Source organism: Notothenia rossii (assembly GCF_949606895.1).
Source record: "Notothenia rossii genome assembly, chromosome: 10".
Taxonomy (NCBI): Eukaryota; Metazoa; Chordata; class Actinopteri; order Perciformes; family Nototheniidae; genus Notothenia; species Notothenia rossii.
Window position 1 is genome coordinate 60,219,532 of NC_136908.1, and position 15,411 is coordinate 60,234,942.

Below are 15,411 nucleotides of genomic sequence, written 5' to 3' on the forward strand. Positions count from 1 at the left end.
ATTTCTCCCCCGGGCTTAAAATTGTGTATTATAGAATGATCACACCGGTGTGACAGTACTCTTCAAAGGGTTCACGACATATGACTACCACCCTTACTGTTTAACATGTTGGATTACTTAATGTTAAGGCTAATAAAGATGACACGGCTGTAATGCTAACTAACGTGCTAGCTACTAGCTAGGTAGCTAACTTGATCCAGCCACTCCTGGTCCTTTCATCAGACGGGAAACGGAAGAACGAGCAAGACCCATTGCTGGTATGATAACAACTTGGTACTAAGCACACAGGCATATTGTTAAAGTTATCTTATCTTAGCCAGCGCCATATACACAAGTTATTGAGCCGTTTTCGCTCTACATCCTGAACTCCTCCCTTCGATGCAATGCACTTCCGTTTTGGCGGACTGGGTTTGTTTTGCTAGCTAGCTCCGTTGTGCCGACAAAGCACTGATATCGCAGAGACAAAGAGGATATAACAATTACAACATGAAGAAAAGTGGTTCGGGAACTACGTGTGCGGTAGTTGGTTGCAATCACTCGAGAAAGCACCTGAACGAGTGGTTAGATAGAGAGTGCTACGACCACAAACCAGCACCCAGCCATGTTGTTCATTAAATACAGATAAACACAACAAATACTGCATGCATTGTATTTTTTAATATTATATATGAATATTTTCATAGTGATGTAATTGTGTGGGCTGCTTTTATATTTTAATTTGTAATACCTGTTAGGATTAAACATGTGATCTTTCTTGTTGAAGCCATTTCTTTAGTTTCCTCTCAACAATTAATTCATTCAGTGTTATTTATGTACAGTATGAGCTTAATATGAATGATGAACTGTGTTAAAAGAAATTGTAGCACTCTAAGGAACATATGAAATGCAATAATGCAATAACAGTGCAATAATGAAATTAAATTACATCAAACTTTATTTTCACTCAAACAGTACAGGCACATATGATATATTGCACAGCATAAAGAGATCATGTAAATTGTGCATTATGTAAACAACAGACAACTGTTGGCTCCTGTGGGCATGACCTAAATAAGGCAGTTTATTTTGGTTTTATGCTGGGCCACGTCGTCATGTTATCCTCCCAGTTTTGCACTGAATTCGGGTGGGGGAGAGTAACGCCATCTCCAGTCAAAGAAGTAGAATCGTGTTCCCAAGCTAGCATCACTGTTAGCATCGAAATCGCTGTGTTTACACCAGTGCCCGTCTGACTGTTTACATCGGTTTACACCGACAGACGCTGTGCAAAAGACTTCCGGCGGAAATGAAGTGCATTTGTGTAGTGTCATGGCGCTACCCGTGTTTTGGCACGTAAACTTGTCTATCTATAGATTATATCTATATGGCACAGATTGTAGCTATCTCTTAGTGGAGGAAAACAGTTATGACATCACTTACGCGACTCTGGGATTTGTAGTCTTTCTAGTTGCGTATTTTTCGTAGTCTTATATTTCAACAGTTTTACGACAAACTGTGACTTTGTTGACATGGAAATGATTTTTTAAGATTGACAAACATCATATGTGTAATTCATGGCACAATTCAAACGGGATCGAAAGATAAGTTTTCTCTCTTCATTGACTTCAATGCATAATTTTTCCGAAATAAGGTCCCACGGACCGAAAGTAGATGGGCGTGACTTCGTATATTACATAATACACATAGCCGTGGGAACATGCTTCAAATGGGGGGTGCTGTGGGGATGACACCAGGGCTGGTTCTGACCAATGTGCTGCCCTATAAGGCAATATTTTAGCTGGCAATGAAAAACCTCTACAAAAGACCACTACACTGCAAAAAGAGAAATATATTGACATGTTGGACAGCTTATATAACAAGGCTTCAAATTTATTATATATTATAACATGTTTTAATTGGAGGGGTGGACTTCACATCCTCTAGGGGGGTCCGGGGGTACCCCCCCCGGGAAGATTTTTAAAACATTTTAAAGTAAAATGCTTCAATTTGGTGCACTTTGAGCGCCCAATTAGAGACTGATCTAGGGGGTACAACTCTAAACACCCATATGAAAAAGATCGGTTTGCATTTTATCAATCAAATAAGCAGGTATGTGAACATTTCCAATAACCTACCATAGCCAATAACAAATACATGTAACTTATTTTATTTGTGTTGTTCATTCATATCTTATTTTACAAGTTAACATTTATTTATTTATTTATATTTTAAAATCTCTCCAGTTTTAAACGATATTTTTGGTTTACTGTCCTATAGTATACATTGGAATGATTTCAAATCTGTTTTTATTTATCCTAATAATTATAAAGGTGTGCCTTGGAAATATTTGTTTACATAAATTGTGATCAAAACGTTTGAGACCCACTGAGATAACTTCGACTAAAGTGAACTATCTAAGCCCTCAGAGTCCTTTACCTCACTGAGCCTCTCAGTCTGACAGGAGAGGACTCTCCCTCCACATTATTGTAGAAACAGCTTCTTATATCCGTTAGCGCAGCAGAAGCTAACAACAATCCCCGCCGGTACCGCGGTATCCCCTCTCTCTATCTCTCTCACTTTGGCTGTGAGCTGCGGGCGCCTGCTAAGCCAACATCCCCCACTTCATCACTCACAGCGCCTATCGTACAGGGCAAATGGAAAATGTAACCGGGGAAAAGGGTGTTATCTTTACTTAATTATGAATGTTGTTACATCAAGGCTGAAAATTCGTTTTTTTTAATTATATCTCGTGGAAGTGCAGATCCCCTGTCCTCCACCAGGGGGTGCTGCAGCACCCTCAGCACCCCTACTTCCCACGGCCCTGATAATACACCATTGGTCTGGGATTCGATTCAAAGATTTCTTGCTCCCAAACCATAGTTATACCATACTATGTTTAGGTACTAATGAATTATATCGTCAAAACAAACGCGCACATAAATAACATAGGAAAATACATAATTTAATAAATCCACAATATGATAACATTTTACAGATTAATTTAATAAACTTTTACAAAACATAGGTTGATGTTATATCGGGGGAAAAAATACATATTTAAACATTTCAATTAGTCTCTGCATATTTAAGTAATGCTAGTTTATTTAACAGATTAACAGATGTACAATATCCAGAAAGTAGATGCAAAAAATATATATAATGTGTGCATTTCCAACATTTCCTCTGAAAGAATGTTATATCAATGCAAGATAAGTTAGTTAGCATCCACAACTTTTGTTAATGGATAACTATTGAGTAAGTTGAGTAGGGAGCCATTCGTTTTTATTTTCGTGGTGCGACGTCTGCTGAGAAGTCCTTGTATGCCTCGCTGACTTTGAGGACATCTGGGTCTGGCAGCTCCCCCCGCACGGCCTTGTAACGTGTACTCCTTTGAACATGTTTATATGATAATTAGGACTTTAAGAACAATTTTACACTCAGACAACAACCATAAAGTTGTAGCAGGCTACATACAATTACTTCGGACAATAGATATGACCTTACACCGTCAGCAACTGTAAACTGCTTTGGCTTAGTGGAGATGAACACCATGTCACTCACTCTGCCTGGTTTCACACCCTATTAATTACACAAAATAATTGTCAAATTAATTGAAAAGGTTGTTGATGCAACACACTAAATCAGCTCTTGGCACAAAGTTAATACGCATTAAACCGTGGATTGGTTGTGAACACATACTGTACTTACCATGGTTCTTGGCTTGTGCCATCGCTGCTCTGTTTCAGTGCAGCAAGGGGTACACAGCCAGGTTGAGTGTGGAGTAGTGTGCGGTCTGGAACGGCAGTGCAACATTGTGGTTGCAGAGTGCTGTTCCAGCTGCACAGGAACACTTTGCCACTGCAATCTCCACAGGTGAGCAGTTCTCAAAGACAATCTACACATTAAAACAAAATGTCTGTCATTTTACATTTAGGACACTGCTTCAATACAAAACAGAAAAGGGAGAAAGCTGAGAGCAGGCTGATCAGGCAAGTAGTAGTTGTGGGATAAGGCTAAACCATGTCAGGTTATCAGTCACATCACATACACAGAAGTTCTGCTGTTTGGAATACTGTAATTTAAGGACATTCAAACAGATAAGCTTGTATAGCCTGTCTCAGCTGTCTCAATTTATTATATTATTATTATAACTACATAAAATAGTGTTAGTAGAACGTTGAACAGCTTAACATAGATGTAGGGTACAAAACCAGCACTTACAGGGCTCGACAGTAACGGTTGCCAGGTTGCCATTGGCAACCATTCAGAAAAAATGTCAAACACTTCTTGGCCTTTGGTTGCCATCAGTGGACCCTAAAATAGATAAATGTTAAATATTTGTTGTGTTAAGAGCAGTGTTGTGCTAGTAACTAGTTACCATTACTAATGACTTCATTTCAAAAGTAACTCAGTTACTTTACTGATTACTTACACCCAAAAGTAATGCGTTACTGTGAACAGTAACGTTTTAGTTACTTAAAAAATAGCTCCCATTAATGCCCTTATAGCCTTCATTTCAGTACTGTTATTGCATTGGAGAATAATACAATCTGTTGATCAACTTGACATGCATTTGCATCACTGAACTCTGCTAAGCAATGTGGTCTATACAAACACAAACACAAAGAAGATCCATTTTTGTATATTCTTTCTCCCGGTAGTTGGAAAAAGTTTTCCTACTCCTATATGCCGTGTGCCGCCCGGACATGGTATCATGCTTACTAGTTCCCTGAAAGCGGGTGACTCCACTGTAGAAATAGCCTGGATGTGTTCTACAACATACCGTGCAATGGCTTCATCAACTTTCCCCTCGCTAGCAGTCCCTCGGTTAAAATCCAGCTGCTGTTGCTTAGGTGGAGGAGGGGTGGCGTTGGATGAGTCTGGGTCTGTGGTCTTAGCTACTAGCTTCGTCCCAGCATGTTGTTTCTGCAGAGATGTTTCAACAGATTTGAATTGCTGTTTTGGGCCGTAGATAGGATCTTTGACTCGCCAAGACACAACTTACATTTAACTAAAACGTTATTTTCTTTATGCTCGACAAAAGTGAAATAGTGAGAATATCTCCAGGCGGAGAAACTCGACTTGAGCTCCGCCGCCGCCATGATAGTCTTGTTAGTAAACACAAACACGCCCACAGCGCGTCTCTGCATGTGACACAGGAAGTATCTAAGTAGGCTACATTTACTCAAGTACTGTACTTAACATCTCATGTTCGCCTAGCTGTTGGCGCCGCTCACCAACGTCTGGGAGCCGACTCTATAAAAAAAATAACGGAGTAACGCACGATGTAGTAACGGTAACTGAGTTACTGAATTAAACAAATAATGCGTTAGAGTACTAGTTACTGCCAGCGCCATATATGGCAGCTTACTGCCAAAGATAACGGCGTTACAGTAACGCGTTAGTCCCAACACTGGTTAAGAGTGATATTTAATTATTGTTGTGACCAGTCGGAACCTGATACTTAAGTTGCACGTGCATTGGTGTGATTACGGAGCCAGAAAGCGATTTACTCGCGTGAGCGGTGCGCCGTGTGTTTGTTTTACAAAAAATGTCAACTTCTCAAACGAATGTTCAAAGTGATTCAACTGATAAAGCGCAAGGTGAACCCGAACGAAAAGCAAAGAGGAAATGTGTGAAGTCTTGGGAGGTGAAACATTCTGCTCCGTTGTCCATTCACTTCCGGTTAAGTTCCTTCAAAATAAGAGTCCCGATCTTATTACTACCAAAATAAAAGTGCTAAACGAAACTTTACCATAGGAAAATATTGGCATACAAATATAATCACTTCTATAAAAAGGTTACATATTTTAAATATAGTTAGACATATTAAAGGTAATTTACAGCATTAATAATTAATATCTAATTCTTAACTGTGAATGGTTTTCATTTATTTAACATTAGAAATGTATTAGTCTGGCCAATCCAAGACTTCAATGCTGAAGGGCCAATGGATCTATGGTGGGGGTCAGCACAAAGTTCAACACGACCCAAATTTGAAAGGGAGACAACCGATGACCAAGAAACTAGTGACTTGCTCAATTCATTTGTGGATCTGTGAAGAACATGACAGCTGCACTACTGGTATTTTGTATACCAGCAATTGAGGTTGGACAAGTTTACACATCAAAACCCCAGAACATGAACCTGATTGAGGCTTTGAACCGATAAACATTTTTTATTGTCCTCCCTACTCTGAGATCGTGAGCCTGTTGCGAACCTTTGTGTGGTCTCAATAGCCATGTAGGCCTGTCGCGATAATCGATAAATTGACTTATCGTACGATGGCCGCTAGGCGCGCTGTTGAGGGGCGGGGCTGACACACGGCCAGGTCAGGGGCCTCATTTATAACGCCGTGCGTAGGATTCACGTGGGAAGGTTGCTTACGTAGTAGAAATCCAAAAAATTGGTACAGAAATGTTCCGACATTTTCCGATTCACCAAACATTGCGTACCGGTGAGGAAAGTGCGTACAGCACTTCCTACGCCGGTTTCCCTTTATAAATCACAATCGACTCGAACTGCGGTGCAGCTTTTGCGGGCTTCACGTAACGCCCATATTTGCCTATAAATAGTCAAAGAAACGCCCATTCATTCATTCATTTTGACTGACTGCATGGAGAAGATAGCAGGAAATGACGACAGAACAGCTAAAAAAGACATCTCACATCGTGTCAGATTTTGGTTATTTTGGGGAGGTCGAGATAAATCATATTGTTTGGCGGATGCAGTTTGAACCAGAGTAGCAGCATGGAGGTCGGATCGTCACCAACATAAATAAATAAGTGGTCCAAAAAAGGTTAATGACAAAAAGAATACACATAGCCTTCCTCAGGCATGTGTTTGTACCGGGGACAGGAGACCCCCCCTTGATGAGAAACTGTAAGAAATGATCGGGGGATCCCTCCGGAGTGGAGTCATAACGACTGGATCTGAATTATGTTTTTGTATTTGGTGGTTTGTGTTCCAGCTGTCGATCAGCTGTGCGCAACGTCTCCACTGCACCCGCAGCAACTCTATATCCACCAGTTAAAGGAACTACAACTAATGTGTTTTGTTATATTAGCTGTACAATTTACCACATATGGTCTTCTTAGTTTCCATACCTCCTGTGTTTTACGAGCGACTTATCAAGTCTTAGCAAACGGCATAAAATACGATTAAACATGGTAGTATATAAAACCATGCTCGTATCTACAACCTATAGAAATGCAAAACGGCGTCAGTTTAGATGTAATTCTGTCCTCCTGCTTACGGCATCATTTATGAGAAAACATTTCATAACATTAACACAACATATTCCAGGTGGTTTTAAATAACATATCCGTATTTATTTATCCATGTTTTTGTGTGCACTGAGGAGTCTCAAACAGGCGTTTGTTTAATCATTTTAAGATTGGCTTTGATCAATGTTTGAAAAATGAATTCTTCATATAAATGAGAGGTAACATTTTATTTAGGGTATTATTTCCACATATTTCTCTCCATCCTTCCTTCTGCCAACGGTGTCACAGTTTCTCGTCCCTCCCGTTGTGTGCGTGGAGGACCGCACGTTTTCCCGTCAAGTTAGTATTTTATAAATCGCAAACATTGCGTAGAAACTGGCGTACGCCATTTTTTGAGCGTATATCCCTTTATAACTGAGGCCCCAGGACACTCCGCGTGCACGTGCAGCAGCCAAATTAATAATATAGCGACAAGCGGGAGACAACGTGTGACTTAGTAGCGGGGAATTTGAAGGCAAATGGAATTGGTTACAAAACCTAACTACACATCTCGATTCTCCGATGTGGCAGTATTTTGGATTCAAGCCAAATCAACGAGGCGAACCAACGGACTTGAATGAGCCGGGCGGTGTGTCGCATTTGTTTAAAAAAGGTAGCGACAAAAGCTAGCAATACCACACATTTTAAACTATACCTAAAACACAACTGTACACTTGACTGAGAGAGAGAGAGAGCTGTTTTCCAGCCTGGGTCTATTTAATTTATTGTTTTGGTTGTGTGTAATTTAATTAATTAATTATAATTTAATTAATTTGTTTTATTTATTATTAATTATTTATTTATTTGAATATTATTTCAGATTGCATTTGCAATGTTGAATGTTCAATAAAAAGTTGTGTTTGAAAGGATGTACTTGAATTATTATTATGTATTATCATTATGTCAGTGGTCTAAAATGGTCTTACAACGGTGCCGACAATATTATCGTTTATCGCAATAATTTGGAGAAAACTTTATCGTCCAACTAAAATAATTATCGTGACAGGCCTATCTAAGCCATGCAGTGTGCTATGGCATGGATATTCAAGTGTACTTGAATGGCATCTGTTTGTTTTAGTCAAAATTATGCTAAAATATACTTTCCCCATCTATATTTAAGTTCCCTATGAAGAGCCAACCTTCAATTTAGAAAATTCCCAGTTTATTCCCGTGGAAAGTTTTCATCGTTGAAAATTCCCAGAATTGTACAACCCTAATTGCACATAAGAGAAATAAACAATTGAAATATCTCAGTAGAAATAAATCAGCATTAGAAAATATACATTTTGAAATACCAATTTACAGTAAACAAAATATTAAGATACTTAGGGAATACTGAATTCTTCGTTACAATTTGGTGGACTAATAGTGATCGACATTCAATGTGCTGATAGATCAGAATCAAAGATGAGACATTTGTCACTCTCCCTCCTATCCTTTATATCTCTCTGTCGATTTGTGAAATGATCCAATAGAGCCAAAATAATCATCATTAGAGTGCGAAGGTTTGACTTCTTCCTATAATTAGGTGATTTGCTGCAATCTGCCACGAGGACTGTCAATCTGTCCTCCTGTTCGTCCTCCTGTTAGACCGCCTCGGAGACAATTACTGTGGGCCCCTCCTAATTAAAAGCTCATTGAAATGTACGAGAGCCTGTTATGAATTATTGAGTTCTGTTTCCTGGGAGGGACGCCATTAGGGAACTTTAAAGCAAATGAATTTCGGTGTGTTTGGAATACCTTAAGGTGTGTGTCTCCCTCTGGTGGATGATGGGAGACATTGCACATGAGGAATTGTAAAAAAACCGATTTAATTTTTGTTTGTTTTACTCCAGTTTTTTCTGTAAAGCGACCTTGGGTCCCCTAAAAGGCGCTATATAAATCTAAGTTATTATTATTATTATTATTATTATTATTATTTAAATGCCTGCTCTTGCTACAGTTGCTCCATTTTACTGTTGATTTTGTGATATGAAGACACACTAGGCTTCGATCTTTTCAAACAGTGGTCATGATAAAATGTGCATTTTTACACGTTTGATTTTTTGAAACTTATTTGACAATAGAGACACGTGAGGGATGAGCTTCGATGTCGTGCCTCTTTTAGTGACCCCTTGTTTCTTCTCAGATCCAGATGTTCCCTCCTTCGCTGATCCTTTTGAGCACCTGGGTCGCTGGAAGGCAGCATCACCATCTGTTTAAGAAGAAGAAGGTAAAACAATTTAAAACACCGGATACATAGAAACACATGCTACTTGCAATGTAGAAAAGCCACCACTTGACACATAGCACTGTATTGGCGGATGTGTGTCGAGAATTGCTAACATGTGTTACCCTATATCATGTTACATGTAGCTGTTACAAAGAAAAGGTTGTTCTCAGAAGTGGGATTCGAACCCACGCCTCTAGAGGAGACTGCGACCTCAGGCTCGGCTGTGTAATTTTGAGAAATGTTGAGAATATGGCCAGTCAGAGAGCCAGCTCCAACATTCGTTAGCCAATGGCAGCCCCAGCTCCATAATTCACCGGCCAATCACGTTCGCGGCTTCTACATTCGTCCATCATTTGACCAATCACGGCGGAGAAATGTTGGAGCAACGAAGGAAGGGGGCGTACATCGTAATAACATCGAGGGACATCATTAAGTTTACGAGTGGTTACAAACATGGTAAGTCTTATATAACAGTGTTGTATATGATATGACTATAAGTGTATAATTAATTCAAGCTGTTGTGTCGTGTTGTCATATAGATTAATTCAACTATTATCCTTACAAACTCTCCGTTATCTGACCCCAGCATTGTTAGCTTCCACTGTGTAAACAGCGGACGCTAACAAAAGTTGTTACGTTTTTATGAACATGGTGAGTCTTATTACGGTGTTGTATATGATATGACTATAAGTTTATAATTAATTCAAACTGTTGTGTTGTCATATAGATTAATTCAACTATTAATGTCACAAAACCCTGTTATCTGACGCTCTGTTTATGCTTTGTCAGCCGGCCGCCGGATACTGCTAACTTTTACTGTTAATGTAATTTAATTAGGTGGTGATAAAAACCGTATTTCGTAATATTTTTAGGCGATATTATAAATTCAGATGGATACCCGAATATATTAAGGGTTGTCATGTGTTTTATTGGAAGCGGAAAAGCTGAAATAACGTTATTTACTAGGTTTGACACATTAAGTAGCCTACTAGTCCTTTATTTACACAGGCTGCTACTTGCCCAAGAAGGTAGCTGACGCTAATCAAATGCTTTTCTAATTCATGATATTTTCAAACACACAATTTACTTTTTAGATAAAACCTCCAATGTAAAGGTCAAGTATATTTAACATTTATATTGTGTTTTTTGTTTTTAATAGAGGGGTTTTCTGTGCTTACCTTTCACTACAATGGACCAAACTTTTTTTACATGCTTTATAGGAACTACAAAACCATATTATATACAATAAAATACACGTCATTAATAAGAAAATGCTATTTGTATCAAATAAATCATTAGAACATTATTATTACATACACAAATGTGTCTGTGCCAGGCCCTGGTATTTTAGTAATACAATTAATATTACATGTGTTTTATTAAAGCATGAAAACATGCTTAGGTATGATGTTAGTCATATTAGTCATAGTTTTGCATGTCCTCTACGGAATTAAATATTCAGAATCAAGAGCAGGTTATTATCCCTCCCAATCATAGAATTGGAAATGGAAACTTACTCCTCGTAAAAGTGTTTCACTTGTTTCTGCACCTATGTTGTTTCTATGCATTTAAAAATGTTCTCACATTTATGACTCGAAAGGAACAATCAAGGAAAGCAAAAGCACACAGGCCATGTCAGAGTGGATGTCCCGCCTGAGGAAGTTTGCCAGCACGGGGGCCTGGCCTGCAGGGGAGGGAAACAGACCGGCTCCCAGACAGAAGAAATGGTTTGAGCTGTATCAAAGGGTACGAGTATATTCATGGAACTATGTATTTTTAATACATTTGATTTACTGCACCAATGAAATGAAATGATCCATCCTTTGTTTAACTCAATCAAATGCACAACTACTATTTTCCGATTGAGAAGTGTCCACTGCAGGAGGAGGACTCGTGGTGAGGGGACCACCACTCAGCTGCTGGAAGAACTGCTTCTGAGGCTCACAGGAAGCAGAGGCGGAGTGCCCCTGTTGGACAGGGAGAGGATGGAGCACATCTTGCGTGTCCAGAGAAAGCACATCAAGTGCATCCAGGACATGCCAGGTGTTGCTCTGTACATCAAAACATGGGAGCTCACAAAGGGAGGGGTACGTTTGCCTACGTACAGATGTGCAAGAGGCTCAACATCATTAGAGTCTTTTCACCTACACCTCGACCGCTTCATACCAGGTTTGTGTCTGTCAAACATGTTGGTTCATGTGTTGCATAGCGCAAATATTTCATAACCTAATGTTTCATAATGTTCTTCTAGGGACCAGTGCCAACAGCCTGAATTTTCAGATTGACCTGCTGGAAGGACTGCACAGGTGGAGCCAGGACGTGGTACTGCTGCCCTGGGTACTGGACCATCTGCTTTACGCAGCTACTCAGGGGACTTGCTTCACTGCGTGAACAATTACTTTGAGAAGCTTTTTGGAAGGAAGATGGTTCCGGAGTTCTGTCCACCCTCCCGTTACTCTGGTAGGCCTTTTTGGACACGTTTGTAATTTTTAAACGTTTAAACAATATTTTAAAATATATTTATATCATTTTATTCCATTTAGTAAATAATCCACTTTTCCTCTATCGTTTCAGGAGAACTAATCGGCATGCAGTATCTGTTGCAGCAGACTGGTCAGGCACTGCAGGATATACACCCTGATTCAGAGGAGACTGCTCAGCTGATTGAAGAGCATGAGGACGTCATGGAGGAAGATGAGGGCTTCTCTGACATCAGAGATGACCCCACAGTGCTGGGCCTCGGGGTCCTGCAGGCTCCAGCCTCTCAGACTCCCTCTGGCATTTCCACCCTGGCCCCCAGCAGAACCACCCCAACATCTGGCACTTCCATCCGGGCTCCCAGCACAACCACCGGAGCCCTGAGCAGAACAACACCGACCCCAAGCCCATCTGCGCAGGCCTCTGCTGCTGAGATCCTGCCCTCCAGTTCTTCCTCTGAGGCAAGTGTTGACATGCAAGCTGAAGAAGAAGAAATGGTAAGTGTCACTTTAGAATATTTATGTATACAAATGATCTAGATTTCATTATCAACTACTTATGCACACATACTTTATTATATCCACAATATTATAAAGGTCAGTGTTTGCTTAATGTTTCCATTTCTAAACTGTTTCATCATCTGCAAAGGCTGTTGATGACCAGAATCTTCCGGGGTTCCAGCACGTGGACAGACTGGCTGAGTACCAGGTGGATCTGCGGGACAAGACCTCTCTCTGCCTGAGCCACCAGGACAGGATTTTGAGTGGCTGTGAGATATTACTTTCTCCAAATCAACAATAATTGATACAAACGTGAATTATAAGCCTACAGTATTATAATTACTATAGTATATAAATATAGGAGCTAACATTCTATTAGCTAGCTATTAGCAGCATCCACAGTAAATGAACTTTCACATGTTCACTGGTCTTTGCTGCCCCCTAGTGGATTTTCATAATATATGATCTGTAAAACATACACAAAGGGTTGTTACGTATGTTTGAAACAGCTGATTGAGTTTTTCTAGGATGGTTTTTGCCGCTTTAACAGAAGGTGAAACAAAAAGAAGGAAAAGGTTGTTGTCAGAAGTGGGATTCGAACCCACGCCTCCAGAGGAGACTGCGACCTGAACGCAGCGCCTTAGACCGCTCGGCCATCCTGACTGTAAGATATATAGTTCTCCAAATCGAATATAATTGATCCAAACGTTAATAATAAACCTACAGTATGTTGAAGTAGTATAAAGATGACCATGCTGATCAATACCACACAGTCAGTTGATCTGAGAGTAATCCAGCTCGGATTTCAAGTGTAAACAGGTAGGATTAGCAGAAGGAATTCATATTTTCATACTTCATAAATAACTTTACAAATAGAAAGCGTCAGTACAACAGTCAGGATGGCCGAGCGGTCTAAGGCGCTGCGTTCAGGTCGCAGTCTCCTCTGGAGGCGTGGGTTCGAATCCCACTTCTGACAACAACCTTTTCCTTCTTTTTGTTTCACCTTCTGTTAAAGCGGCAAAAACCATCCTAGAAAAACTCAATCAGCTGTTTCAAACATACGTAACAACCCTTTGTGTATGTTTTACAGATCATATATTATGAAAATCCACTAGGGGGCAGCAAAGACCAGCGAACATGTGAAAGTTCATTTACTGTGGATGCGGCTAATAGCTAGCTAATAGAATGTTAGCTCCTATATTTATTCATAAAAACTATAGTAATTATTATTATTATATTTTACACACTGCTCTGCTTTCTTCACGGACCTCACAGCTGTTCTCACTGCAAACATCGCGTCGCGATGAAAGCAGTTAATAAAATAATATCCAGGGGATGCATGCAGAGCTGTATTGGCTGAGATAAGTCCGGCCGTGCGTCACCACTCTTTCAAACATCTCTGATCCCGGAAATGCATCTAAATGTCCAATCACAGATGAGGGTGGAAAAACCTTCAAACAGGAAGTACCCTGTGTGAAGACCACCCAAAGGTCCGTGACTAGTGTTTTGACAAATGTAATGTTAAGGTTTTACATTTTGTATAAATTAAATAATCTTGATAAAAGTTTTTATCAGGATGTGTTTATGATAGGTTTGTTAATCAGAACATATTATAATATGGTGTAAATATAATCTATATGTTTTATTTCAATCAAATGTTCCATCGTCCCACTTTAGGAAACATGTTTCACAAAGTGGGACAGTATGATTTGCCTAATGTGGGACAGTTCTAAAAGGGGCATGGATTGTGCAAGAGCAATATTTATTTACAGGGTTTTGGTCTCTAATGAATTATTTTAGATATTTAAGGTGAAGGGCAAATGATATTAAATAATTGGGGGTGGCTGCATCTCTGTTAAAATGGTATGACGAAGTCAGGGATAATGTTAGGGATAAATGTCTGAGTTTAAAAGATGGCAATTAATTTAAGCCCAAATATTCATAGTAATTTAATAAATCCTTCCAACACACATTGTAAAAAATAGCCTAAGTTAAGAAATGATTCCAATATGTGCCATAGGTCAGTACAAAAATAAAAAAACACAGTTTAAAAGGGGAGTGATTAGTAAAATATGCATAGATAAAAAGAAAGAATGCAGACTAGGTAAGATAAAGATAGGAGAGAGGAGTTTATCAATGATGTGTTATTGCTTGTGAGCATATTTGAAGGGTTTTTTGATTATTGAAATATAAACAGTTCTGTTTCATGAGTGTTGAGAGCTGTATACATACATCTCTTAATTTTGCCCTCAAAGTGCACCAGATTGATGCATTTAACTTCAATTTAAAGAAAAACATATTTTGTTGAAACAACAAGAACATTATGAATAGTAGCATAGCTGAACATGGTATTGCACATTTAGCTTTGAATGTTACTGACCTGAGATGTTTTTATAACATGAATTAAGGTGACTTCTTCCACTTCTTAGACCGCTCGGCCATCCTGACTGAGATATTACTTTCTCCACTTTCTCCGTGGACAGACTGGCTGAGTACCTGGTGGATCTGCGGGACAAGACCTCTCTCTGCCTGAGTAACCGGCAGGCAGGGGAAATCATTGCACTGTGGGACAGCTTGGAGGAGGTGGACAAGCAGTGGGCGGTGTTTGCAGCACGCCACCAGGACAGGATTTTGAGTGGCTGTGAGATATTGCTTTCTCCAAATCAAGAATAATTGATACAAATGTGAATTATAAGCCTACAGTATTATAATTACTATAGTATTTATGAATAAATATAGGAGCTAACCTACTATTAGCTAGCTATTAGCAGCATCCACAGTAAATGAACTTTCACATGTTCACTGGTCTTTGCTGCCCCCTAGTGGATTTTCCTAATATATGATCTGTAAAACATACACAAAGGGTTGTTACGTGTGTTTGAAACAGCTGATTGAGTTTTTGTAGGATGGTTTTTGCCGCTTTAACAGAAGGTGAAACAAGAAGGAAAAGGTTGTTGTCAGAAGTGGGATTCGAACCCAC

At 39.5% G+C, this 15,411-nt stretch overlaps 1 protein-coding gene and 1 long non-coding RNA gene across 10 annotated transcripts in view; one reads left to right on the forward strand and one right to left on the reverse strand.

Moving 5' to 3' along the window:
• The window catches only part of LOC307022271 (uncharacterized protein), a 33,859-nt gene that overhangs the window by 14,280 nt on the left and 4,168 nt on the right, over window positions 1-15,411 (forward strand). Inside the window, exons 2-7 of one of the 9 annotated variants that reach the window (XR_013803348.1) lie at window positions 9,370-9,909; window positions 11,054-11,913; window positions 12,028-12,428; window positions 12,580-12,700; window positions 13,707-13,921; window positions 14,840-15,072. Coding sequence is in view for 5 of the 9 variants with exons in the window: in XM_079654980.1 (XP_079511106.1) it covers window positions 11,877-11,913; window positions 12,028-12,428; window positions 12,580-12,700; window positions 14,915-14,964 (609 nt within the window). In the remaining 4 variants the exon portion in view is untranslated. Of the gene's footprint in view, window positions 1-154; window positions 258-3,738; window positions 3,850-9,369; window positions 9,910-10,017; window positions 10,105-11,053; window positions 11,914-12,027; window positions 12,429-12,579; window positions 12,701-13,706; window positions 15,073-15,411 lie in introns of those variants that run through there. The other 8 variants (XR_013803349.1, XM_079654980.1, XM_079654979.1 and 5 more) reach the window with 8 other exon arrangements.
• Window positions 2,959-5,672, reverse strand: LOC307022274. Its single transcript, XR_013803351.1, has 3 exons — window positions 4,760-5,672; window positions 3,685-3,871; window positions 2,959-3,555 (listed from the first exon to the last, which is right to left on the reverse strand). It is a non-coding gene; the product is annotated as an uncharacterized lncRNA (long non-coding RNA).